Genomic DNA, 27,051 nt, shown 5'->3' with positions numbered 1-27,051 from the left:
AACTTCTTGACAGTAAGGGCAGTTCGGCAATGGAACCGACTGCCTAGGGAGGTGGTGGGATCTCCTTCGCTGGATGTCTTCAAGCAGAGGCTGGACAGCTATCTGCGGGAGATGCTCTAGCTGTGGATTTCCCGCTATGAGCAGGGGATTGGACTTGATGGCCTACAAGGCCCCTTCCAGCTCTATGATTCTATGATTCCATGACTCGGTCTCTCTGTATCAGAAGTCAGAAAGATCATATACCTCAAGCCTTCCTTTTCCCACTTATAGGCATTACAAACTCAGGGCACTGATCTGCAAAAGTAGGCACACAGTTTTGCACAGCAGATCTAAATCTCATTGTCCAGTATGGAAAAAAGAACCATGGCCTGGATGGACTTCTTGTTTCATCTAGCTGGTCTCCTCTTACGTTTTCAAATCCTTGTCACACATCACATGTGCATGTTATGCATATAATTATCTGCCATAAACTTAATTGCACATTATGTTCCCCCTTCAAAAGCACAGACACCTGTCTAAGCAGTATTAGGCAGATGTGAATCTGAATCACCGTCATGCATTGCATACATAATTACTTCCATTGCTCATCATCCCTGCATAATCCTGCACGTACAGGGCTGGAACCAGATTTACAGCACAATCCTGGGCATGTCTACCAGATTTAAGTCCCACTGAGTTTAATGGGGTTTCTTCTTACTTTTACTAATCATGGGGGGTAGGGACAGGGGGGAGGAATGATGATTCAACTACCATATCCAGGAGCCAGCAGGGTAGAGATAAGGTAGGAGGAATAATCGGGAGCATGTCTAAATTTCCCTGCTATTTAGAGATCTGTCAGGAGATGGAGATGGCTTTGGATCCATTGGATCTCAGCCGTTTCCCAGACCTCATTTTTTTGGCCTAGGGCATCAGAGGGTTCAGCAGTAGGGAGGGAGGATCTGGCATCAGACCTTTTTCTCTGACACTGCAGCCTAATTTGCAGCAGAAATGAAATTGTCTCCAATGTCAGTGGAGGATATCCGACATTTCCTATGGCCCCTGGGAGTCCCAACTCCAACTAACTTAGTCTGGATCTAACTCACACTGGCTGCTTTCTTTTTGTGGATCCAACAGTAAGATTCTTCATCCTGCTCCCACTGAGGATGCCTAACCACAATAGCAATTATTTGTTTAACAAAATTTATATACCGTTTGATTGCAATAAAACCTCAAAGTGGTTTGAAAACAACAACTCACACACTAAAATTATCTATAAAAGACAGTTAAAAACATGTATTTAAAAACATTCAAAAACGAACTGAAATCAGCAATAAACTAAAAACAGATTATAACACATATGACTTCTACATTTCTGGATGGGCTTGCCTAAACAAAAATATTTTAAGCAGGCACCAAAAGCATTTTTATTCTGATTTTGCATTGGGGAATGGGAAATTACATGTATTGACAGCACCTCTGACAGACATCTCTCTGTAGGACAACACAGAGGCATTTAAAGCTATATCATACCACTTTAAACAGACATCCTGGGAACTGTAGTTTGTTAAGGGTGCTAAGAATTGTTAGGAGATGAACCCCCCTATTCCCCTCACAGAGCTCCAATTCTCAGAGTGGCTTAACTATCATCAGTCCCTCTTCTTCCCAGGAAACCAGTCTGGGAATTGTAGCTCTGTGAGGGGAATGGGGGAGAGTCTAGTCTCCTTACAATTCTCAGCACCCTTAACAATCTACAGCTCTCAAGATTCTTTTGGGCGAATGCCATGACTGCTTAAAGTGATATAACACTGCTTTAAATGTACAATGCAGATGTGGCCTTAGTCTGAATCCAACCCACACTCCATGGGTGGTATTCAATGCTAGTCATGCTCAGAGTAAATACACTGAAGTTAATAGACATGACTTAGGTTCATTAATATCAGCGAGCCTACTCTGAGTAGGACTTAGTAGTCATCATAATCATTTATTACCCACACTTTACCCAGAGGTCCCAGGGTGGAGTACAACCATTTTAAATACAGCATTAACAACAACCCAAGATCACAAAATAGGGTGGGTCCTAAAACTATATGTCTCAGGTGTCAAAGGCCGGGGTAAAGAGGTGTGTCTTCAGCAGTTGCCTAAAACTGTACAATAAAGTTACCAGATGCACCTCAGTGGGGAGTTCCACAACTTAACTTAGGGGCCACCCCAGAGAATACCCTCTCCCAGGCCACCACTCCTCAAGCTTCCAAGGGTGGTGGAACTACCAAAAGGGCCCTCTCTGCTGATCTCAACACCTGAGAGGGTCTGTAGGGAAGGAGGTGGTCTTTTAGATATTTGGAACCTAAGTCGTTTAGGGCTTTAAACACTAACATGAGCACCTTGAATTGGACCCAGAATGCAGTTGTTTTAAAACAGGGATTATGTGAGATCTAAATGGGATCCGAGCCGAGAGGGGAGATTTGTCATCAGGGGAGGCTATTTCCACCTGCCTTGCCCCATCCTCCAGCCCTGGAAGCTTTCAAACACAGCTTCTTTCAGAAGATTTTCTGGCCCTTTGTGTTGTGCTATGGGGGTTTGGGGGATGGAAGAGATTTTTGTATCAGCTCGGGGGTTAAATATTTTAGTTTTGGCTTTGCTATTGAGCTTTATGCTCATTTATTCTTTGATGTATGTATTTTTTTCTTAATGTAGTGATTATACTTTTTATTATGTGTTGTGTTTTGGCATTTTGACAATTTGTGTGAACCACTTTGAGCACGTGTATTTGTGGAAAATGTGCTATATAAATAAATTTAATAATGATAATAATAATAATAATCTGGCTGCTGCATTTTGGACCAGTTGAAGTTTCTGAGGCATCTTCAAGGGCATCCCCATGTAGAGTGCATCAGAATAATCCAATTGGGAAATTGTTAGAGCATGGAGTACTGTGGCCAAATTATCTCTGTCCAAAAGAGGCCAAAGCTGGTGAACTAGCCAGAGCTGGAAAGAGGCACTACTAGCCACTGAGGTGCCAGAGCCTCCAGTGACAAAGGTCAACCCAATTTCCTGCTTTTTTTTTTGTGGGTCCAATACCCGTCCCTCCTGTCTATTGATGACCCCTGTCCACAACAGTTATTATGGTGATTTCACATTGTGGAGTGGAAAATTACAGATATTGGCAACACCCCTTACAGACTTCTCTCTGTAACACAACACAGAGATGCCGCAGGCCTCCTTAAGTGCTATGCTGCATACCTCGTAATGAGCCACGCGCTGAGATTCTGATATTAGCTGAGCACTGCACACTTTGCAGTAACTTTCCGTGAATAATTCCTGGTCAATATCTGAAGACTTCATCTGCTTATAGTGAAACAAAAAAGGGAGGAAAAAACAAAAAAAAATTCATTAGCACCTTACTAGCAGTTGACATAAAATAGTATTTTACAATGATCCATGAAAAGAGCTAAGCAAATAACATTTCTGGGGGAAAGTTGGAGATAAAGTCAAAATTGTCATTACAATTGAATTAGACTGGATCAGAAGAAAGTCTGTGCAATTATGTAGAATGTAGAATTGTAGAGTCCCAGAAGCCTCAGTCGTCAGCATGCTTATATAAGTCTCATCAATCTCAGAAGAGCTTGCCTCTAGTAAGTGCTGAAATATGGAATGGGGCCTCCAATAGAGTGGAAGTGAAAATGAGCTTTAAATATGAAAGTTACATTTTATGTCACTCCCAATTTCAAGATTGAGAACATGTGTCTTGCCACCCAAATTCCACTAAAGAAACCCATCGTATTTGCTCTTCCACACAACTTTTCAGAACAAAACGTCAAATTAGAAAATTACAAAAATAATTCCCAGAACAGTAGCCATGTTATTGTCTAGCAGCAGAAACAACAAAGAACCTTGAGGCACCTTAAAGACTTAACAAATGTATTTTGGCATAAGCTTTCTTAGGCTAGAATCTGCTTCATCAGATGCATGGGGTGAGATCCTGAGTTTGCAGGCACGTGGCTTGGGGGATGTAACCAGCAGGGCTGTGTACCAGCTCCGGCTGAATTCTGGATCCTAAAATAATTCAAGTCAACTCAGGATTGAGCAGGAGCAGAATGAAGCAGCCTTGGATCACCCCAGGTCAGATCAGGTCCACCAGGAGTGATCCAGAGCTGTCAAAAAATGGGGTGGGGAGAGAAGTTGGGCAGCAAGGAGGGAGGAAAAGTACATGTACACTGGCAGTGGATTCCACTGCCCCACTGACATGGAGCCACGAGCCACCACTGGCATTTACGCTTCTAAGGTTAGTGTTTGGGTTGCCAGGTCTGAGGATTTTTGCCCCTTTCTCAGGAGCCCCTTTAGCATGTTATTTCACACAATGGGGTTTCACATCATTAAAGGGAAGCAGTGGGCAATCCACCTCCACCCCCATGTTGAAGCTACTTGCATGGCTCTACTCCTGAGCTTCACACAGGAAGGGGGAGGCAGCTCATGAAAGGTCCTCCATACAGTCAGAAGCTCTGATGTCACAAGGGAAATGGATCCAGGCAAGCAGGTGCAGCATCAGGGCAGAACCAGCAGCATGGGCACACTATGTTTAATGGTGTGTATCCTCTTCACATGGAATGTTGCCGTGACCCTGGGGTCAGAGTCACCTTCTTCAGGATGATGAGGATGAGGATTTGGAGTGGGACTGTGAATTACTCTCAGGGCCAGCCCCCAAAATACAGAACCAACCAGGAGCACTTGCACAGGAGGATCCCATTGTGCTAGTGACTCTCTGATATCTCAGCAGCTCTCCTCTGTCTCAGAGGGCTCCAGCTTAGAAGTCCTTGTGTTGTTCTTTTGGATTCAGTGACTGTTACAGCAGGCTTGGGTCCTTTATATAAAGAGGCTCCTCCCATTAAAGGTGGACCTGGCAGCTGTGATAGAACCACATCTCAGTCTGAGAAAGACTGCTGCTGAAGCAACATTTGAAGAATGCTCTGAGTTTGGCATGGAGCTGTCCAGGGTACCAGTGCTGTGCCAATGCTGAGGCCATTGCTTTAAGCAGAACAATATCAACTGAAAGGGATGGAGCCTCCAGTGGAAGGAGTAAAATCTCAGGGCGAGGAGCCAAAATCAACCGACCATTTGTTACTAGTCTCTGCTCCATCTCACCAGGGTTAGCTTCATCCTTTTCTTCTAAACTGCTAAAGGGATGACAGAAAAGTTGCTAGTTCTAAACTAGAGCTAAAAACATTAATGCAATGTTGTTTACTACAAGTGTAAGCTGAAAATTGATACTGGCTCAGTCGCAAAGCAGTTTACACATCACATTCTTTTGCCATTGCTGTGGTTTAAGAACCCAAGCATCCTTCTGCATAAACACTCGCTCATAAGTGACAATTGAGTTGCTTTGAATCCCTCGCCCAGACTTGGGAAGACAAGCACATAGACTGTTCTATATGCCAGCATTTGCTGTCAAAGAAAACAAGTGAACATGTACCATTCACTTGCTCTCATTAGATTCTTCAAAATATTTGTGTCTTCCTGCAGTTTTCAGAAAAGAATCCCTCTGATTCAGGGATGACCTGTTTTAAAGCAATCTGACATCACTGTACCTTTTTCCGTGTTATGTAGGAAACTGCAGATCATCCTGAGAGTCAAGATGAACACATGGAGGCTTGCAAAAAGCGTTTAAAGGATGAAACTCCCTTCTAAGCAGCTCAGAAGCTGAAGAGAAACATAGCAAAGTGCGCTCTCTCTCTCTCTCTCGCTCTCTCTCTCTGTCTCTGTGTGTGTATGTGTGCGCGTGTGTGCATGTCTGAAGAACAAGTGAAAACTCATTCAATCCTTTGTAAGAAATACAGGGTTGTATCCAGTGTTTGCACTATTGTACTTAGATCAGAACCACTGAAGTTAATAAACATGACTAATGTAGGCTGGTGTACTCTGAGGAGGACTTAGCTACATACAACCCACCATCCAAAAGTCAAAATCAAGTTTACTCAGAAATAAGTGGACATCATTGTTTTCAGCCTAAGTCAAGGATGGGGCACATTTTCAGCATAAGGGCCACATTCTCTTCTCGGCAACCTCACTGGGGCCACATGTTATTGGGGGAGGGGGTGTCCAAAGGCAAAAGTGGGCAGGGAAATGAATGTGAATTTTACCTTTTCTACAGCAGACTAGTTCCTACACACACACTCCTACACCCCTCTCTATCTTCCATCCCGGCAACAAGAAGCATTATTGGAGGTCAAGGTTACCTCCCAGCCAGGCAAAAAACTCTCAAGCAGTTGCAAAGAGAGGGGTGTGGCTTGGGAGGGGATGCAGACTGGGGAGACTCCTGGAGGCCACAAAGAAAGTCCTGTTCAGTTGCATCGGGCACCCAGGACTGAGGTTCCCCATCCTTGGCTTAAGAAATGTAGCTTTGGTTAAAAGTTGGAAGTGAGAGAGAAATCAGAGCTCCCATCCCTGGGCTGTCCACTCTGTTCAGACATTCTTTCATCCATGTATGAATGGGTGTGTGCTAGAATTCTGCCCAGTTCAGATTTGGTAGTGAATTTTCCATTAATTCACTTATTCTCTATTGTTGCGGATTGGATTTTTATGTAGCAACTCTCCATGGCTATTAATGAAATTGGATTTTTTTAAAAAAAATCTGCCTCTAAAATATCAATATTAAGAAAGATAATTTTATCAATATGCTGGATATCTGCTGGGAGACAAACTCTGCGAAGCACAAAACCTCCAACAAATTCCTGATGGGCCTTGCTGATAATTTCCTCTTTCAAAAAGCAGAAGAAGGAACAAGGGGATCGGCAATCCTGGACCTGATCTTAACTAACAGGGACGAATTGGTCACGGGAATTAAAGCGGTCAGTACCTTAGGGGAAAGTGACCACGTAATGCTGGAATTTGTGATTCTGGGGAAAGCCAAAGAAGAATATAGTCAAATATGGACCTTGGATTTCAGGAAAGCCGATTTTAGCAAGCTCAGGGAAATGATGGGTAGGATCCCGTGGCTAGATAGACTAAAGAAAAAAGGAGCCCAAGAAGCATGGGAGTTCTTTTACAAAAAGCACAATCGCAAACAATTCCAAAGAGGAAGAAAAATGGAAGACATCGGAAAAAGCCAATGTGGCTACACGGAAGACTGGTGGAGGAAGTAAAAGTAAAAAAGAGCATGTATAAAGAATGGAAGGAAGGACGCATCACCAAGGAAGAGTACCGATGAGCGGCTCGGGCTTGCAGGAATAGCATAAGGAAAGCTAAAACCCAGAATGAGCTGAGGCTGGCGAGGGAAGCGAGGAACAACAAAAAGAGGTTTTTCAGATATGTTCGAAGCAAGAGAAAGACCAAGGAAACAGTGGGACTGTTGCTCAATGAGGATGGCAAAATGTTGACAGATAACAAGGAAAAGGCAGAACTGCTCAACGCCTATTTTGCCTCCGTTTTCTCCCAAAAAGGGAACAGTGTGCAACCTTCCATCCGTAGCAATCTCAGTAAGGGGTCAGGATTGCAGTTCAAAATTGATAAGGACATAGTCAGGAAATACCTAGTTAACCTAAATGAGTTCAAATCTCCAGGGCCTGATGAACTGCATTCCAGAGTATTGAAGGAACTTGTGGATGTACACTCGGAACCTCTTGCCATCATCTTTGAGAAATCCTAGAGAACGGGAGAGGTGCCGGAGGATTGGAGAAGGGCAAATGTCGTCCCGCTCTTTAAAAGGGGTAAAAAAGAAGATCCGGGGAATTACAGGCCAGTCAGTCTGACTTCAATACCGGGAAAGATATTAGAACGGATAATAAAAGAGTCCATTGGCAACTATCTAGATGACAATGCTGTGATTGGTAGGAGCCAGTATGGGTTTGTCAAGAAAAAATCCTGTCAAACTAATCTCATCTCTTTTTTTGATCGGGTCACTAGCTTAGTAGATGGTGGAAACGCTGTAGATGTCATCTATCTAGATTTCAGCAAAGCATTTGACAAAGTCTCCCACGACCTTTTGATTAGCAAACTGGTCAAATGCGGACAGCATGGAAATACTGTCAGGTGGATTCACAACTGGTTGGAAAACCGTACTCAAAGAGTGGTCGTCGGTGGCTCTGCTTCGGACTGGAAGGAGTTTTCGAGTGGAGTGCCACAGGGTTCTGTCCTGGGGCCGATACTCTTCAACATTTTTATCAATGACTTAGATGATGGGGTGGAGGGAAGCCTTATGAAGTTTGCGGATGATACGAAACTGGGAGGGATAGCTAACACAATGGAAGACAGGAATAAAATCCAAAGGGACCTGGATAGACTAGAAAATTGGGCTAAATTAATAAAATGAAATTCAATAAAGACAAATGCAAGATTCTGCATTTAGGCCACAAAAACAAAATGCACGGGTTCAGGATGGGAAATACCTGGCTTAGCAGTAGTGCGTGTGAGAAGGACCTTGGAATTGTAGTGGATCGCAAGTTGAACATGACCCAGCAGTGTGATGCTGCGGCAAAAAAGGCAAACATGGTTTTGGGCTGCATAAACAGAGCTATAGTTTCCAGGTCGAGGGAAGTAATAGTCCCACTATATTCTGCATTAGTCAGGCCTCATCTGGAATACTGCGTTCAGTTGTATGGGCGCCTCATTTTGAGAAAGATATAGACAAGTTAGAGCGGGTTCAGAACAGGGCGACGAGGATGATAGCCGGTATGGAGAACAAGTCTTATGAGGAAAGGTTGAAGGAACTTGGCATGTTCAGTCTGGTGAAGAGAAGGCTGAGGGGTGACATGATTGCACTCTTTAAGTACCTGAAGGGCTGTCACATAGAGGAGGGTACAGATTTGTTCTCTGCTGCCCCAGAGAGTAGGACTAGGTCTAATGGTTTTAAGTTGCAGGAGCGTAGATTCAGATTGGACATTAGAAGGAACTTCTTCACAGTAAGGGCAGTTTGGCAATGGAACCGACTGCCTAGGGAGGTGGTGGGATCCCTTTCGCTGGATGTCTTCAAGCAGAGGCTGGACAGCTATCTGTGGGAGATGCTCTAGCTGTGGGTTTCCCGCTGTGAGCAGGGGGTTGGACTCGATGGGCTACAAGGCCCCTTCCAACTCTATGATTCTATGATTCTATGTCCTTTCATATATCAATATTTCCTTTCAAATTATCAATGTTTTCTTTAACAATATCAATATTAATGTCAATATTTTTGGGAAGAGAAAAATCAGATTGATAAAAGCAGCAACTAGTGGACAAAGAACGAACTCGAATTGATACCGGCCTGTTACGTCAATGGAATGCTTTCGAACCGGCACCGGCCAACAGATCCCATCCCTATGCATGAATAGGAAGGGGGTGTTGATATCTGCTGGTTGTTTGTAGTTCTGATGGCAGAGGGAGACTCCCAGCCTTCAGCAATCTGAACAGTCGGCAGGGCTGGAGATTTGGACAGGCTAGCTTTCCATCACACACTCTTTGAAAGACAAGGAGAAGCAGCTGAAGACCTGTTTTCCCTTCTGCATCATGACAACTTTTTAAAAACAGCCTAAAAAAGAAGATAATCCTGCTTGAAGACCTTTTAGCAGAAAAGCAGGATAAAAGCTGGGTGAATAAATTGGGTGTCAAATGATTTGGGGTTGCAAAGTTGCAGGGGCTAGCCTCACTCCATCACTGACATGCAGAGTGGCCACATCCTCTCATACACCACTACGCAGTCCCACCCTTAGCATGTGTGGGGTCCAGGGCAAAAGCATAGTTCCCCCCCACATTATTTCTCTTTCTCTAGTGTGTGTGTGTGTGTGTGTGTGAACGTAATTGTGATTAACCAAACAGAGGTTGGTTACCTCTGTTTGGTTAATCACAATTACAGTTTAATTTAATTTAATTTAATTTATTGGATTTCTTAGTCGCCCATCTGGCTGGCCATCCAGCCACTCTGGGCGACGTACATATATATTTTTAGGTGATTAACTGAATCCTTATAGGGATCCAGAACAAGCTTGAGTGAAGTTCTGTTTGTTGCTTTCAAAACTGTCTTAGAGAGAGAAAGAGAGAGAGAGAGAGAGAGAGAGAGAGAGAGAGATTTTATTTACAAATATATGTAATTATAATATTTAATTTACATATGAGGCTAACAACCTATTAAATACAAATATGATTACCTTCACTTCTGGGAATAGACCTCTAGTCAACCTGTTCCATATCCATTTCGCCACCTGTGTGCCTGCCTTTTTAACATGAAACAAAACTTTTGGGATCTGCATAACTGACGAAGCTTTATTTTACTTTTTGTAATATTAGGTCGGTTTTAATATCATTTTGGAATCCTAATGAAGGGTGCATTTTGAAGGAAAACATTAATTATGCAGTCTAATTCAACAGATGAGGCTTTTCCCGACTTGGTGATGGGGAAAGACTTCCCTGTTGAAGTTTTGCCGGCTACAGAGTTTGTTGTTGTCGCCCGGCTGCCTACTTGCTCTCCCCCTCCCCGTGAGACTCACTGGGCAGCTCTGCCGCGCGGAACTGTGGTGGGCTGCTAAAGAAGTGGTGGCAGTGGCGGGCGGAGGAACAGCATCGCCGGCACGGCAGGTGAGTTCGCAGCGCCCGCTCTCAGCCTCTCTAGCTGGGCTCAGCGGCACGGCTAGCAAATCACCAGCTGCTGCTTGACGTTGCCACGGCTGGCAAGGTACGTCGGGGCCGACCCCTCCTCTCCTGCAAAGCCCCAGCCAGGCACCATCTTGGGTGCTGGCACCGATGGCTCCTGCTCACAAGCGGCCACATGCTCACCTCAGCTGCTTGCTTGGCCCAGCCTCACCATGGGCGGCCCATGGAGCAGGCCGCCGTGGCCACGCAGCCAAGCCGGAGATGGCCTAACCCCTAGCTGCAAAGGCAGTGTGCTGCTGCTGCTGCTGCTGCTGCTGCTGCTGCTGCTGCTGCTGCAGGGGACCGGAATGGGTTGCAGGTGCGGAGGTGGTGGCAATCCACACGACCCCTTCGCCTTGGACTCGTTTAAGGGTCCAGCGGCACACAGACCTCAGCCCCCCTCGTTGATGGGGTGGGGCACTCTGGTGGCCCAAATTCAGATCACCAAGCATGGGGGGCCTCAAAGCGCAGGGCCCGGGGCAACTGCCCCGCTTCCTGGTGCCTAGGGACAGTACTGCCACTACGTGCCAGGATCTGCCCTTGCATAGGCCAGGGTCCCCCCCTCCTCACATGGAATAGATTGATGGGTGTACAAGACTCTCGTCACATGTAGGACAAATGTGCTGATGGCAGGGGGATAGGGCTGCTGTATGTGGTGGGAATGGGGCTCGCACACATGCAGCCCCTTGTACATTTTTTTCAGTGCTTGTGGGGGACATCTGAACCCTCTATTAAGACTATTTAAGGCTGAGTGAGATTAAAAAATGAGGCTTTCCCAGATGACGTTCTAAGGCTGAAATCCTATAAAGAAGAGCCATTGCTGACAAAAAGGTCCATAGCACCTGCTTTGCAGAAGGTCCCAGGTTCAATCTCAGCATCTCTGGGTAGGGCTGGGGGAGACTTTAGCCCAAAAACAGTGGAAGGCCACAGCCAAGTCAATGCTGGCAGCACTAAGCTAGATGGACCCGTTGTCTGACTCAGGATAAAGGCAGCTTCCTATCATCCCACTATGGGTAGAGGGACATGGAAGTTCTAGCAAAGACCTGAGAAGCCAGTTGTGGGCACCAACAGTTTCCACACATCTTTCCATGACTGCAGCAAGGGAAGGGTCACAGTTTAGTGGTAGAGCATCTACCTTGCATGCAGAAGGTCCCAAGTTCAAGTTCAATCCCCAGCATGTCTGGGTAGGGCTGGGAGACAGTATGTCTCTACAAGAGCCACTTCTGCTTTGCCTGCAGAAAGTCTCGTGTTCAGTGCCTGGCATTTCTAACAGAGCTGGGAGAACCCTTGCTTGGAATCCTAGGAGAGCTGCTGCCAGCAGTGGTGGCTGGTGCCCACTGAGGCTGGTAGGGCAAAAGGTACGGAGACCAAAGTAGGTGGAGCCAGAGCAAGCAGTAGTGCGGTGGCAAATTTAGAAGTGCAGGGTCCCTTCATGATAGTCACAGCCCCTCCCTCTTTTTTTGCTAGGGTTGAGAATGAGCTCCTTGTTAATGCCTTCTCCCACAACAACAAATGTCCCTAGGAGCCAATAAGCACAAAAGAGGAAGAGTGTTAGCTACTGAAAAGAGTCTTCTCAGTGTTGGACTCACCTCCTTTCACTCCGATTGGCTCCAATCAGCAGGAAAGGACAAGTAAGCATGTTAGAAAACTCTTCTCAGTGGCTAACACACTCCCTTTTCATGCTGATTGGCTCATAAGATACTGGAGACATAGGGACCCTGCTCCCAAAAAAGTAAAGGTTCTAAGACCTCCTGAGACCCTGAACAACTACACCACCGATGATAGGAAAAGCCTCTCCTTGACTGCTTGCTCTAAGGAGGCAGGCAAGTAGGGGCTGGCTGAGAGCAGAATGGAGGAGATGGTGCAGCGTTCTATTTGCCCTCATGGACCAGCCTCCCCTCCCTGCAAGCAATACTGATCTACACAGGTCAATGGTCTGATTTGATATAAGGCAAATTCTTAGTTCCTAAATCCTGTCGACCTCCAGGGGGCTTACTTGTGATTAGACATGCGTAGGATTGTGCTGATTTTATTTTGACCCTGGAAGTAGTAGGGGAGAGGGAGAGAAATATTGTGAATTGTGACAATATTCATCCCACCCCCACTCCATTGTATGAATTGCCCATTTCCCAGCTCGCTTCTGTCTCTTCTGTGCCATTTTCCCCCTTTCCAGTTGCGGCTCATTTCTTGTGCCTGGATTATTTCTTTATTTCTTTACTATATTTATAGACACACACACACACAATGGCTCTTGAGGTGGATTACAATAAAAGGGAATTAAAACAATTCACCATTACAGCAATTTGAGTCTCTAAGCAAACCTCAAAACAAAATGATCAGTGAATCTAACCCTGTAGCAGCAGCAGCAGCAGCAGCTCACAGGCAAATCCCAGCAAGCCCCAATGGCCAATGGCCAAGGATGGTGGGACTTGCCATTTATCAACAGCTGGAGAGGCTAAGGTTCCCTGCCCAGGCTCTAGGTGATGGGCTGTCGAGGACAGTCCTCTCTTGGAAGGTGTCCTCTATTTGATGAGGTGTCCGGTATAAAGAAGCATAAAAAGGGAGGGCAGGAGGGGGCCTTTATTTTACCCCTCAAGCATTTAGCACCTGGACAAAAGACAGAGCAGGCACACAGGTCACCTGGTCACAACCTTCCCTACTTTTTAAATTGGGTGGGGATCCTCTGGCCTGGTGGCCAAACACAGGCCTATCCCGCCACACGTCCTCTCCAGCCACATCCTGTCACCCCAGAGTCCTCAATGACTCAGGTATTTCCACCCGCCCCCAAGTGTTTCGCCTGGCTGGGAGGTGTCCTTGGATTCTCAGAATGCTTCTTGCTTCCCAGGATAGAAGACAGAGGGGGCTGGGCATACGAGTGTATGTGTATGAACACTAGGCTGCTGTAAAAAGGCCCAATTTATACTCGTTGCTCTGGCCAACTTTGCATCTGACCTCCCCCCCCATCACTGGCATGGAGCTCCTTGAAGCTCGCCCAGAAAGGAATGTGCCGTCAGACTGAAGAAGCAATGATTTCTAAATTTGCACCTACACATATAAATTAGCATATGCAACTTTTATGCAAAACTGGGCCCCTTTTCCCCTCTTCTCTGGCAATGCCTTTTCTCTTTGGGGACAATGCATAAATAGTCGCCGTATAGATAGCTTGCCTGACCTGAGCTCCTGCAACCGTGACTCGTTTCTGTAGTGGGATTGGCTGCGTGAGCTGTGTCTTTTATTCCCCTGCCCTTTTCACTTTAAGTGGTACTGCACAAAGCAGGTGCAGAGCTGCCCTTTTCAATTCCCATTTCATCTTGCACACAGGTAAGCAGTATCACCAGGAAGAATATCTAGCAGAGGAGGTTCATGACTTGACAGGGGGCCCCTGTTTGCCCAGAAGTCGAGCAGACCCACAAAATTCCCGTCTCTCATGTCCGCTATAGATCCCATGCAACCAGTTTGAAGGTTTGGTTTGACCACTGTCTGCACTTGCAGACAATTATCATAGTACTAGTAATCAAAATTCTACACCTAAAATATTGCAAATGGAATAAATGTGCATCAAAATACTGGGTGGTATTAAGGACTGGGGAGAGGAAAAAGAAAGGGAATGAAGAGAAGGGAGGTATTTATTATTATTATTATTATTATTATTATTATACAAATGTGGTTGCACAACAAGGGCACATACATTTACATTGTAATTATATTAATATCATCAGTTGAACTCCTATGCACATACAGATATACTTCAAGGTGAACTTCCATAAAATTGGGCTGCAAATAACAATGTCAACTGTCCAGGGGAGGGGGGTTAAATATTTATTTATTTATTTATTTATTTGAATTGTATCCCCCCCCCTTCCTCCCAGCAGGAGCCCAGGGTGACAAACAAAGCACCAAAAAACTTTAAAACTTCATAAAAGCAGATATTAAAATACATTAATACAAAACAGCATTAAAAACAATTTTAAAAACAACCTTAAAAAGGGTTAAAAACATTATTAAAAAACATATTAAACAATTCTGACACAGATGCAGACTGGGATAGGTCTCAACTTAAAAGGCTTGCTGAAAGAGGAAAGTCTTCAAAAGGTGCCGAAAAGATAGCAGAGATGGTGCCTGCCTAATATTCAAATATTTGCTGCTGTTTTATGAGGGATTGCTTTGGGGGCAACAAAGCAAGAGATAAAGTTAATTCAGGGGGTTCCCCTTCAGCTGTGTCCCTTAAAGCACAAGCACTCTACATCTTAGGCCAGACTTTCCCAACTAGGTGCTGGGCACCAGCTCCCATCAGCCCCAACCAGCATGGCCAATGGTAAGGGATGAGCTGTAATCCAAAAATGTTTTGGAGGCCACAGATTCTGAGCATCCATGGGAAAACCTGTACCTGCATCCCCCCTCCTCCTAATTTAGAACCCACCAAAGTGCTCAGGGTAGCATTGATGAGGTTTCCCAGGTGCCTCTGGGAAGCCCACAAGGAGGACCTGAGTGCAAGAGCACTCTCCCCACCTGTGGTTTCCAGCAACTGGGATTCAGAAGCACACTGCCTCCGACAGGGGAGGTAGAACATAGTCATCATGGCTAGTAGTCAACCAATCAATCATTTATTATTACGGTCAAAGACCAGCACTATAAAATATTAAAACAATAAAATGATAAAACATATCAATATTATCCAGAGAAGGAAACAAACAGCAGCCGCATGAGATAATATGGCACTAATGGTGTTGAATAAATACATCAATGTGCAATAGCCCCCCCCAATATTATCTATTATTATTTGCCAACATCACTTTCCTACAGGTAACAGCTGAAGCACAGAATTTTGCCACATTAACTGTGACCCACAGGTTCCTATCTGAGAGTAAATATTCTCAATAAAATGCATCAGACCTCCCTGGGATTTTTTGAAGAATTGGGTTAATAAGATCAAATCGGAAGTCTTGATAAAAAGGACAGTACAGCAACACAAGAGCAGCAGTTTGCATGTTTCCACGTTTCCCATATCACAGGGACATAAGCACTAGTAGTCATTGACACCTTTATCCTCCATGAACCTGTGCAATCCTCTTTTAAAGCCATATAAATTGCTTCTTGTGAGATTACACATTAACTTTGTGGAGTTGGTTAGACTGAGAAAAAGTGGTTTGGCCACGATGAGGGTATCTGAATGTTTTCCCACATCCTCCAAACTCAACACTCCAGCTGACTGGCCATCAACTTATTTTACTGGACAGCCAGTTTGAGGAATGGTGAAGAGTGGTAGGCCAGGATACCACTTCCCTCCCTGGAGAACACCTCCAATGACCACATATGGTCACCTCTCTCCCTCTCTCTCTACACACACATGCACACAGGGGCCTAATAGTGCCATTCAAGGAAGAAGGAATTTGGCTGTTTAGCAGCCAGTTCTGATACCAGCTTTTAGCTGCTACACCAGCTGCTGGCTGGGACTGGTGAGAGCTGGAGTGCAATAACATCTGGAGGGCAACAGTCTCCTCCTATCTGTGTTTCTCCTATCTGTGTTATACCTAGGGATGTAAGGAGGAAGCCATTTCTATCCCATTCTTTGTTTGTTACAGTCAACACTGTTTCCATTCCACTACAGTTCAATTCAGCTTCCTCTAAAGCAGCCTTTCCCAGCTTTTGCATCCCCAGATGTTGCTGGACTACACTTCCCATAATTCCTAACCATTGGCCATGCTGGCTGGGGCCGATGGGAGTTGTAGTCCTGCAACATCTGGGGACCCAAAGGTTGAGAAAGGCTGCTCTAAAACCTATGTCAGCCTTTCCCAACCAGTGTGCCTCCAGATGTTGTTGGACCACAACTCCCATCAGCCTCAGCCAGCATTGCCAATGGTCAGGAAAGATGGGAATTGTGGTCCAACAACATCTGGAGGCACACTGGTTGGAAAAGGCTGACCTATATTATTAATCTTGCTATCCGCCGTGGCTGAAATTAACATAATTAATTATATAATTAATTTCAGTGCATTTCAGTGGAAGGGAAACATCAAAAAAATGCAGGCGATAATGCAATTATTTACATAACATTTTCAGACTAAAAGAAAACCAATGAGAGTGAATACACTGGCCATATTTGCTTGCATGATTTCCGTTCCTGGCCTCAGACAAACATGCAACTTGTGGCAATTTCTATTCCTGTTTCTGTTCCCGACGGAATTCTCCAACACTCCTGGCTACTGCCTCTTTCCAAAGTGAAAAGATAGGATAGCTCTTCAAGGTGACATTGATTTCCCAGGGATGTATCACAGCAATTGCCAAGGTGAGCAGGGAAGTGCTGTGACAAATGCCTCACAAAGAGCACACTGAACATAGCTTCATATCCCTCTGAAGGTCCCATCTTTAATTCAGAGGCAACTTGCCACCCAAATGTGTTTCAGGAAATTCAAGCCTATTGCAGCAGAACTGGCAATGGCCTCCTCACTACATACAACAAAGCCTGCATTTTTCCCCAGTGGGGTGTGCACATCAATGTGGTGTAGTGGTTACAGTGTTGAACTGAGACCTGGGAGACCAGGGTTCAAATCCCTGCTCAGCCATGAAGCTCACTGGGTGACCTTGCACCAGTCACTGTCTCTCAGCCTAATCTACCTCACAGGGTGGTTGTGAGGATAAAATTGGGCAAGGAAGAACCATATCTGTACGCCACCTTGAGCTCCTTTGAGGAAAGGTGGGATACAAATGTAATAAATAAATGCCAAGATGGGTGAACCTTTCAAGGCTCTTATCAGACTCAGTTGTGATTTTCTCAGGCTACCCAGAAAATCTCCCATGTCAATCAAAGCGTTCAGAAAGATGTTGCCACCTGTCCATCACCAATGCCCACCACTAGCCCGCGAACACACTCCTCTTTCTTTCCCTTATCATGAAGGGAAGTCCCCACAGTGGATGCATATACAGATGGACTGTATGTTTGTAATGCAGAACTGAAATGAAATGCCTAGTGCCTGAATGCTGTCTGAAGCAGTTTCTGGTATGGCAAGCCAGGAGGTCCAATACACTACCCAGGGAGAGATTGCAAATGTGCATGGGAAGAAGGGCAAAGGGAGGGCTATTTCCTCCTTTCCTCTCCCACTCCCATCATGCTTGCTAACAATGTGAGATATTATGTTCTGATTTTTGCCCTCCGGAGTCTCCTTTCCCTCCTCATATCTCTGGTGAGTGTTTGAGCCCTACAAACATAGGAACATAAGAATAGCCTGCTGGATCAGAATAAAGGCCCATCTAGTCCACCATTTTGTTCTCACAGCAGCCAACCCGATGCCTATGGGAAGCCAACAAGCAAGACCAGAGCACAACAGCACTCTCTACATCTGCAATTTCCAGTAACTGGCATTCGGAAGCATACTGCCCCTGAAAGTGGAGGTAGCACATAACCATCATAACTAGTAACCATCGATAACCTTATCCTCCACAAACGTGTGTAATCCTCTTTTCAAAGCCATCCAAATTGGTGGTCATCCCTTCCTCTTGCAGAAGTGAATTTCATAGTTTTATTAATCAATCAATCAATCAATCAATCAATCAATCAATCAATCAATCAATTAATTAATTAATTAATTACACTTTTATACCTCCCTATAGCCGAAGTTCTTTGGGCAGTTTACAACATAAAACCAATATACCATCACATTTGGTACAATTGAAAATGAATATATCACATTTTAAATAAACATAACTGAACAATAAATCGCAAGCAATATACATATCTTCAAAAACAAAATATAACAACTATAAAAGTATCTAGGCAAGAATAAAAGAAAACCATACATCACATTATAAAACATAAACCGAACAATAAATCTCAAATACACGGTTCATCCAAAGCATAACAAACAAAATAATAATTGTACAATATATCTAATAACAGTTATAACATGTCTCAAAGAAAGTTCTCTACTGCCCCGTTGTGCTTCTCCCCACCTAACCACCATCTTTTATAACCAGTAGGACTATAAACATTTCTTCCATTGTCCTTTCTCCAAGAAACCCCACTGCACTGTGTGAAGAAGTACTTTCTTTTGTCTGTCCTGAATCTTCCAGCATTAAGCTTCATTGCACATCTCCAAGTTTTAGTGTCATGGAGAGGGAGACATTTTTTTGATTTGCCAGCATTTTTGCCAAATGATTTATGGCCTAGCTTGCCCTCTTGTCAAGTCCCATTGCTCTTGGCCCGGGTCTTAGCAAGCCACTTCTAATGACTTGCCCATTTTGTCATTTTCAGCAGCTGGTCATAAGGAGAATATCCGATTGTTCTCAATTTCTGCAGTGTCTCAGGGAATGATTCTTTACTTGGCAAGTTGCCAGTTGGGTGTCTTCCACAGATAGGTTTCAAGAGTTGACACTTGATTGCTTAAGATGTTTTGTGGGGGGGGGAGGTCAGTGGGCATAGAAGAATCTTGCTTCACACACTCCAAGAAGACAAGATTGTACAGCAGCCTTCAAATTCCTGAAATGAATTTGATTGGAGGCTCCTGCTCAGGTTAAGATAAACAATAAAAGTCCAGCATCCCATTCTCACAGTGGTCAAACAAATGCCTAAGGGAAGCCCACTGGCAGGAGCTGAGTAGACCAGCCTTCTCCCTCCTTGTGATTCTCAGCAGCTGGTATCCAGAGGCGTTTTGCCTCTGTCAGTGGGAATAGATCACAGCCATTGTGGCAAGTCCACTTTGATAGCCTCATCCTCCATTAATAGCTTTGTCCTCCATTCGCTCCTTGAATCTCGCTGCTTACCTCTGCTGCTGCTCCTATGAGCAATTAAAAGTAAGGAAAGGGGAGAGAAGAGGGAGTGGTTCTGGGGGCTGGGGAATATCAGGAACAGTTTTTGAGAAATGGGGGAAGTAGTGCAAATGGGGGTAATTTTTCTAAGCCTCTTGGTTTGATTCTGAGAGAAAAGATCTGAGATTTCCCCTCCTTTTTTTCATGAAAACTCAACAGTTTCTCAGTTACTCTAAAGCAAGTCTTGGATAGCTTGCCTGTCTCAAGCTATTGATCTCGCCTGTATCTCACCAGCATCCCTGGAAGCCCTTCCTCGGAGTCCAGGGCTGACAGTTGATCAGACTCTAGACTACACCTAGGGATGTTAAGGAGGCATCGTTTTCCTTTCTGCCCTGTATCCATCACATGCAACCCTCTTTCTGTTCCGCTGCAGTTTGTCTTCTGCTCAAAACGACGTTATTCATCTTGCTGTCCACTGTGGCAAAATTGCATAAATTACATAAATTATGTTGTTCTTATGTTATTCCACCCCATTCACTTCAGTGCAAAAGAAACACAATGCAAATGGTGTGTGTAGGGGGGAGAAATGCAATCAATTATGTATCATTTGCAAAATGAAAGCGACAGAAGCAACAACAGCAAATATTGATCATATGCATGGAATTGTTTTCCATTCTGGACATGGGATGAACAAGTAAACACTGGCAATTTTTACTCCATTTTCCATTTTTGCTGGAATTCTGTGACATCCTCAGCTACAGCTAGGGACACTTGAGGCATTTGTTTCATCCTCATTTTTAAGAGAACTGACGGAATTTGCACTTCCTGGACTAATACAGAAAATGCTCCATCCATTGTGGGCATTGCCTTCATGTTTTCCCACCTATTTCCATGATATTAGGGACTAGGAACTCTTGTTGCTTTTCAAAATGAAATGCAAATTTCTCAGAGGACTAAGTCAGGTGCTAAGAAATAATGGCACAAAATCCTAGCTCTGCCAAATTTCCGAAGACAGCTGGAGACACCCGCCCACCAAGTGATTTTTCAGTATACATAGCATGGATCTCTCGGCTCTTCTGGACCAGTCATCAAGTCCAAGGCTCCCACTAAATTACTCAGGAATTAAAAAAGAAGCACATTTACTGTCTTCGGTACTAAAAGAAGCTACCAATTAGCCAGCCTCCTCAATCCTTGGGAAAAGCACCATTAGAACTTTTGACAGCACAATTCAACCTGTTTGGCTTTATTGAAGCTAAATCCTGGTAAGCAGACCTGAGTGCACGAAGACACCATCCGAGCCTCCCTATATTTGCAGTTCTGTAATAAATTTCTCTCTGCATGCATGGGAACTGTAGGAATGATTGGGGGGGGGAGCCATAGTTCACGCTTTGCCTGCAAAAGGTCCAAGACTTAATCCCTGGCATTTCCAGGCAGAGCTGGACTAAGCTCCTGACTGAAACCACAGAGAACCAGTTCCAGTCAGCGTGGGCAAATATTCAGCTAGGCTGCATACACACGCCATACATTCAAAGGGCACTGAAATAATATGACTTCCCCCAGAGAATCCTGGGAACTGTAGTTTACCCTCACAGAGGTACAATTCCCACCACTCTTAAAAAAACTACAGTTCTCGGGATTCCTTAGGGAAAGTCATGTGCTTTAAGTGTATGGTGCATGCTAGGGATGGAAGGATCTGTCAATGTCAGTTCTCTCAATTTCTCATCTTTCCACTCTTTAAATTCAGTTCTCTACATATCTGCAGCAATTTGCAGTTTTTTTTAAAAAAAAATCCTCATGAAATTTCTTTAGTATTTCAGTGTGAATTGCTCCTAACAGACACATTTTTGAATGCAGTTTTGATTAATTTACACATTTTTGCAAGGAATTTCACCTAACATAATACCTTTTTGTAAACCTGGTTTGGTTGGCGAACTGCATCACAAAATTCAAATAAGTGTGAATTTTGAAGAAAGGCTGTGTTTCAGTTCTCATATTGTTTTGGAAAGTGCAGATTTGATCGATTTGACTTCAAATGCAAACTGAATCAAATTTCTCACCCAGCCCTAATGTGCATGCAATCAAGATGGAGTAGTGGTCTGGCTCAGAATAAGGCAGCTTCCTATGGCGAGGGATTATGGGAGTTGTAGTTCAGCAACATCTGGAGGCCAGACTTTCCCTGCAGCTGGATAGGGGGTGACACTGGTAGTAATGAAAGGAAAGTGGTACATGAACATTATGTGCCCTAGGGCACGAATTTATACACTACCATCAAGGCAGTATAAGTGGATATATATATAAATATATTTTTTCTGCACATAGATACAAAGAAAAAGGAAACAGTAAAAACAAAATTCACCTTTACAAAATCCATAGATTGTAGGAAACTTTGGGAACTTTTATATTGCTGTCTGCCTCATTAGTGTAGGAAATAACACTCCACTATTCTGCGACAGATGTGTCCTTTTGTTTTCAGCCTTTTGCAGTCTTTATCTTTTGTGTAAGATTTTCTATTTGCTGCCAATTTTTTTTTGTACCACAAGAGAGAGTTAGAGATTTCTATGCACACACACACACATCTGTCCATCCTCTACCCAAGGAAGCAAGAAGCGTTGTCACCATTAAGCACTAGAGCAGGGTATCAATCAAAGCTGGTGAAGGGTGTGGCCTTGGGAGAGTTCTGAGGGCCAGATAGAGAGGCCTGGAGGGCCACATTTGGTCCCCTGGCCTGAGATTCCCCATCCCTGCTCTAGAGAACCTTGGTGTTCCACTATCAACATCCCCCAAATGCTAAACTGGGGCTATGGTTTGCTAGGGGCATAGATCAGACGGCTGAAGTGAAAAAGGATGCTTGCCTCTTGGGTCAGTGCCAGGCACGCTACGGAATTCGCTCCCACCTAGTGAAGGCCACCAACTTGGATGGCTTTGAAAGAGGATTAAACAAATCCATGGAGAAGACCATTAATGGCTACTAGCCATAATGGCTATGGTCGGAAGCAGCATGCTTCCAAATACCAGTCGCTGGAAACTGCAGGAGGGGAGAGTTGCTCTTGTGCTCAGGTCCTGCTTTTGGCTTCCCACTGGGGCATCTGGTTGTCCACTGTGACTAGATGGGCCACTGGACCGATCCAGCAGGGGCAGAGGCTCTTCTTACCTTCTGCCTGCCCCTTTCTGTTACAAGGAGGAGCAGGGAGCATTCCAAAAGGAACTCTGCAATGGCCAAGCAGATCTGCAGCTGCCCCCAGTATGGAAATATAATGCAAAACATCTCACTGTGTCTTCCCAGCTGTTGCCACGCCTCTGCCAGGCAAGTGATCCTCAGATGCTCTTTAAAGGGGGGGAAAAAACTCTGTTCCAAAGCCCCGCCTGTACCTTCGAGAGCTGATAAGGAATGCAAGAAGTGAGGCATGGAGTGATGATGTGCTCCGCTCCTGCTTTGTAAGCCTCTGCCTTCCAGGGAGCTGGAGCATTTATGCACAGCCACTCTTCTTCTTGCCAGCTGGACTCCGACCATCCGGCTGAGCACAAAGCACTTTAGTGCACAGCAAGTCCTGAATATTTCAAGCTTGATCCCGCTCTCCCCCTGCTTCACCTCCTCAGCGCTCAATCGCTGTTTTGTTTGCTTCTGTCATTTTGCAGAAGTTGGTTCATCATGCATTTACCTTTTTCTCCCCTTGCTTATTGAAGGCCTTGCAATGCCTCACATTCCTCTAACTTACCCATTTGGTGACCCAGCATGCCTGATGGGAAATTGGACAGCAGGGGTAAAAAGGGGCCCCTTAAATATCTACCCACAGGACAGGACTAATTTTTTTCCCCAGAAGCTGTCTGGAAACAGTTAGTGTTGAAGGAATAACAACAACAAGACCCATCTATGCTTGGGGTCCTGGACAGTCACTGCCAGAAAATGATTGGTGGCCTCCATTTCAAACACATCAGTGCAGGGCAGTTAATGTCCTGTGATTCTGTACAACTGCAGAAAAGCTTCAGGATTCGCTTTAGGATTCAGCATCCTGAGAGTCTTAGTTTTAATTTTTTTTAAAAAACCCTAAGTTTCTAGTTCCTATGTTTATGAACGCAAGAAAAACCCTGCTGGATCAGGCCAAAGGCCCATCTAGTCCAGCATCCTGTTCTCACAATAAGAATATAAGAAGAGCCTGCTGGATCAGGCCAGTGGCCCATCTAGTCCAGCATCCTGTTCTCACAGTGGCCAACCAGGTGCCTGGGGGAAGCCCGCAAGCAGGACCTGAGTGCAAGAACACTCTCCCTTCCTGAGGCTTCCAGCAACTGGTTTTCCGAAACATACTGCCTCTGACTAGGGTGGCAGAGCACAGCCATCATGGCTAGTAGCCATTGATAGCCCTGTCTTCCATGAGGACAATGGCCCACTGGTTGCTCATGGGAAGTCCACACGCAGAACCTGAGTGCAACAGCACTCTCTCCCCACCTGCAAAGCCCAGTAACTGGCATTCAGAGGCGTGCTGCCTCCAACAGTTGCAAAGTGTGTGGGTAATGCCAAGTGGAATCTTCCAAGCTGGGGAAAGGACAGCAGGATGTTCAGCTGTCGGAGGCAGGGCTTGAGTGGCTTACATAGCTCATTGTTCCTCTTAATGAAAAGCAGTGGCAAAATACGGAGAAAAGGAGCTGCCTTATACTGTGTCAGTTTGAACCTCTAGCCTTTATTACATGTTCTGACTGGCAGTGACTGTCCAGGACCCCAAGCATAGATGGGTCTTTCCCATCACCTCCTGTCTAGTCATTTCAATGGGATATGATTGGGGCTTGCACAAGAGACTTTCTCCAAAGAAAATAGGGATGTGTGAATCCCTAACTCACTGTCCCATGTATAGACCAAGATTTTCCCCTTTGTCCCATGTCAAAGTAGGATTTTGCCTATCCTCCCCCCATGCAGCAAATTATACTTTTTTTCTGCTGTTCATCATGGTTACATCCTTTTTTACGCTTTCATTGCATAAGGAATCATATTCCATTTTAATCTGTATCAAAGGGATTGCAATAAATTGTTCAGACCATTTTCTTTCGTTAAGTAGATAGCCTGGCACATCCCCTTTTGTTCGGAGAATGGGCCTTTGCGTAACTAAAGACTTGGTCAAGTATAGGTGATGTGTTGCCATAGTGGCTCATGGTCAGAGATGTCATGTAGAAGCAGTAATGGTAGCATAAAATATGGGAGCAATCCAACTGCTGGGCAGCCAGCGGGGAGCCGAAAGCTCCATCGGATCCTCTTCCCATTCAGGAGCCACTGGCCTGGCTGAACGCCGGCTCTTCAGGAACCATGTGCCTGAACCAGCCAGAAAACACTAGCTCTGGTGAACTAGAGATAAGCGCTCCCCATAAACCGGAATGGGAAATAAAATTGTTTTACTCCACTGGCCTTTTGACTGGCATAGTTTGAAGGGGGATCAGGACAGTCCGCCCATGGTGGATTCTCCCCTACCAAGCCTCCAGAATGCCCCATTTTCAGGCCTTCCACCAGCTTTCACTGGGCTTCTGCCCACAGGGCTGGCTGTCCCTAGCAGACCCCCAGCAGTGCCAGGAGGCTTCTGGCAGAGCTACATCTCTGCAGCAGCAGTGAGCTGCTGCTGACAGAGGCCAGTGGAGCCCGCACAGCTGGGAGCCTCCCAGCACCACCGGGGATCCATGGAATCCAACTCACCCCAGCCCAGCAGAAGGGTGAGTTGGATTGCATCCATACACTGTGTTGTTAATGATATGATTAAACATCCCCTTTTGGGGGGAGCGAAAAAACACTAATTAATTCACCACGGAATCTGTTGGAATATATAACATGGGGGGTTAGTTCTGGGTTGGAATTCAGGATGCTGGAACACCTCATATTCAAGCATAAATTAAAAAATGGAGCATTTCCCTAACGTCCCTACATACAAAGCAGATGCATTGTCACTGAACAACTTTGCTATCCCAGCCTAACTTGCATAATTCATGAGGACCATCCAATGCAGCAGTCTGTCTCCAACAGAGGTCCAAATGCCTTCGGGAAGTTCTCAGGCAAATCATGAGGGAAGTAGCCACCCCCCCCCATTATGCCACCAACAGGTAATCAACACTGACAAAAGGTCTGTGATAGCTGAAAACTGACTTATACTTTATGGAACTGTTTAACCTTTTAAAAGCCTTCAACATACACAAGACAGAAAAATTTTCTATGCATGGTTAGCTAACCTGGTACCCTCCAGATGTCAAGAACTACAACTCCCATCATACATGGCCATTGACCATCCTGACTGAAGCTGATGGGAACTGTAGTCCACAACACTTGGAGGGCACCACAATGGCTACCCTGTTCTGCTGGAACAGATAGATGGACCCCCTCCTCTGCCCCAATGGCCAGGCCATAACAACACAAGGAGAGCCCAGCTGGATCAAGGGCCCATCTATTCCAGCATTCTGTTTGAGGGTGGGCAAATCTATCCATTTCAGAATCTCTCAGATTCTCCTCTTTTTTTCCTTATCTTGAGTTCATTTCTCCACATTTCCATACCAATTTACATATATATATATATTAAATATTTTTTTCTCATGAAAATTCATCAGCGTTTTAGTGCATTTTTCTCCTAATAAACATTTATGCATGCAATTTTACTTAATATACACCTATTTTTTTTGCCAAGCATCTTGCATGTTATTTTAACTCATAGATGCATTTCTGTGCCTAGTATATGCATTTTTGTAAATATTACTTGGCTGGAGAGCTGCACTGCAAAATCTGAAGAAGTGCGGATTTCGAAAGATGGCTGTGTTTCAGTTTGTGTATTGTTTCCAAAAGGGCAAATTAAGGAGATCCACCTGTAAATAGGAGCTGAATCAGCTTTCTTCCCCATCCCTCCTCTCTTCTTCTCACAACAGCAAACCAGATGCCTTGGGGAAGCCCACAAGCAGAACCTGAGTGCCACAGCACTCTCTCCACCTGCCATGCCCAGCAACTGGCATTCAGAGGCATGCGCCACATGTCACATCATCGGGCCTGTGAGGGAGGGCCTGGAGAGAGGCGGGGTGTCAGCTTCCCAGGCAGGCAGCTGTAGCCTGGCCTCCCCCTTCTCTCCTGTCCACAGGTGTAAGCCATTATGCAGCCACTGAAGCTGAGCAGAGGTGAGAGAGTTGTGGCAGGATCCACAGCCCAGCCCTCTGAAAAGCGCGGCTGGGTCCACTCAAGGGTCAGCTCCTTCAAAAGCAGGCTGGTAGGCCAAGGAGGGCATTTTCTCCAGGGACCCAGCAAAGGGTGGGCTGTGTGAGAAGGCAACTGCCCTGGAAAAGGGTGGGTAACGCTTTCCCCCTTGGCTGGCCTTTGCTCCACCCATTGCATTGCTGATGGAGATGCCTCAGAGATGCAGGACAGAGCAACTAGCCAGACTCCCAGGCTTCGTGAGAGCTGTCAGCAGACAAGGAGAGGTGCTGCCTGGTGAGCAGAGCTACTGGAGGAAGGATTGTGGCCACTGGATATGCAGAGGGTACTGCCTACAAACTAATAGGAAGGGAAGCAACAGAGCAGCACCTGCTAAGCTGAGCTGGAGGAGCTTTCTGTCTTAACAGGGGCATAAACCATAGACTGGAAGCTGTATGAAGGCAGCAGAGGTGGGTCATTCGAAGTGAATGGGATGCCAGGAACCTCTAGGGCAGCCTTTCCCAACCAGTGTGCCTCCAGATGTTGTTGGACCACAACTCCCATCAGCCTCAGCTAGCATTGCCAATGGTCAGGAAGAT

General features: G+C 45.2%; 1 protein-coding gene across 1 annotated transcript in view; it reads right to left on the bottom strand.

Moving 5' to 3' along the window:
• The window catches only part of ZMAT4 (zinc finger matrin-type 4), a 313,481-nt gene that overhangs the window by 234,035 nt on the left and 52,395 nt on the right, over positions 1 to 27,051 (bottom strand). Inside the window, exon 2 of the mRNA XM_061592776.1 lies at positions 3,220 to 3,321. Coding sequence (XP_061448760.1) covers positions 3,220 to 3,321 — 102 coding nt within the window. The remainder of the gene's footprint in view (positions 1 to 3,219; positions 3,322 to 27,051) is intronic.

The sequence above is a fragment of the Rhineura floridana genome, chromosome 12 (genome assembly GCF_030035675.1).
Source record: "Rhineura floridana isolate rRhiFlo1 chromosome 12, rRhiFlo1.hap2, whole genome shotgun sequence".
Lineage (NCBI taxonomy): Eukaryota > Metazoa > Chordata > Lepidosauria > Squamata > Rhineuridae > Rhineura > Rhineura floridana.
This window is presented reverse-complemented; position numbering and strand designations above follow the sequence as displayed.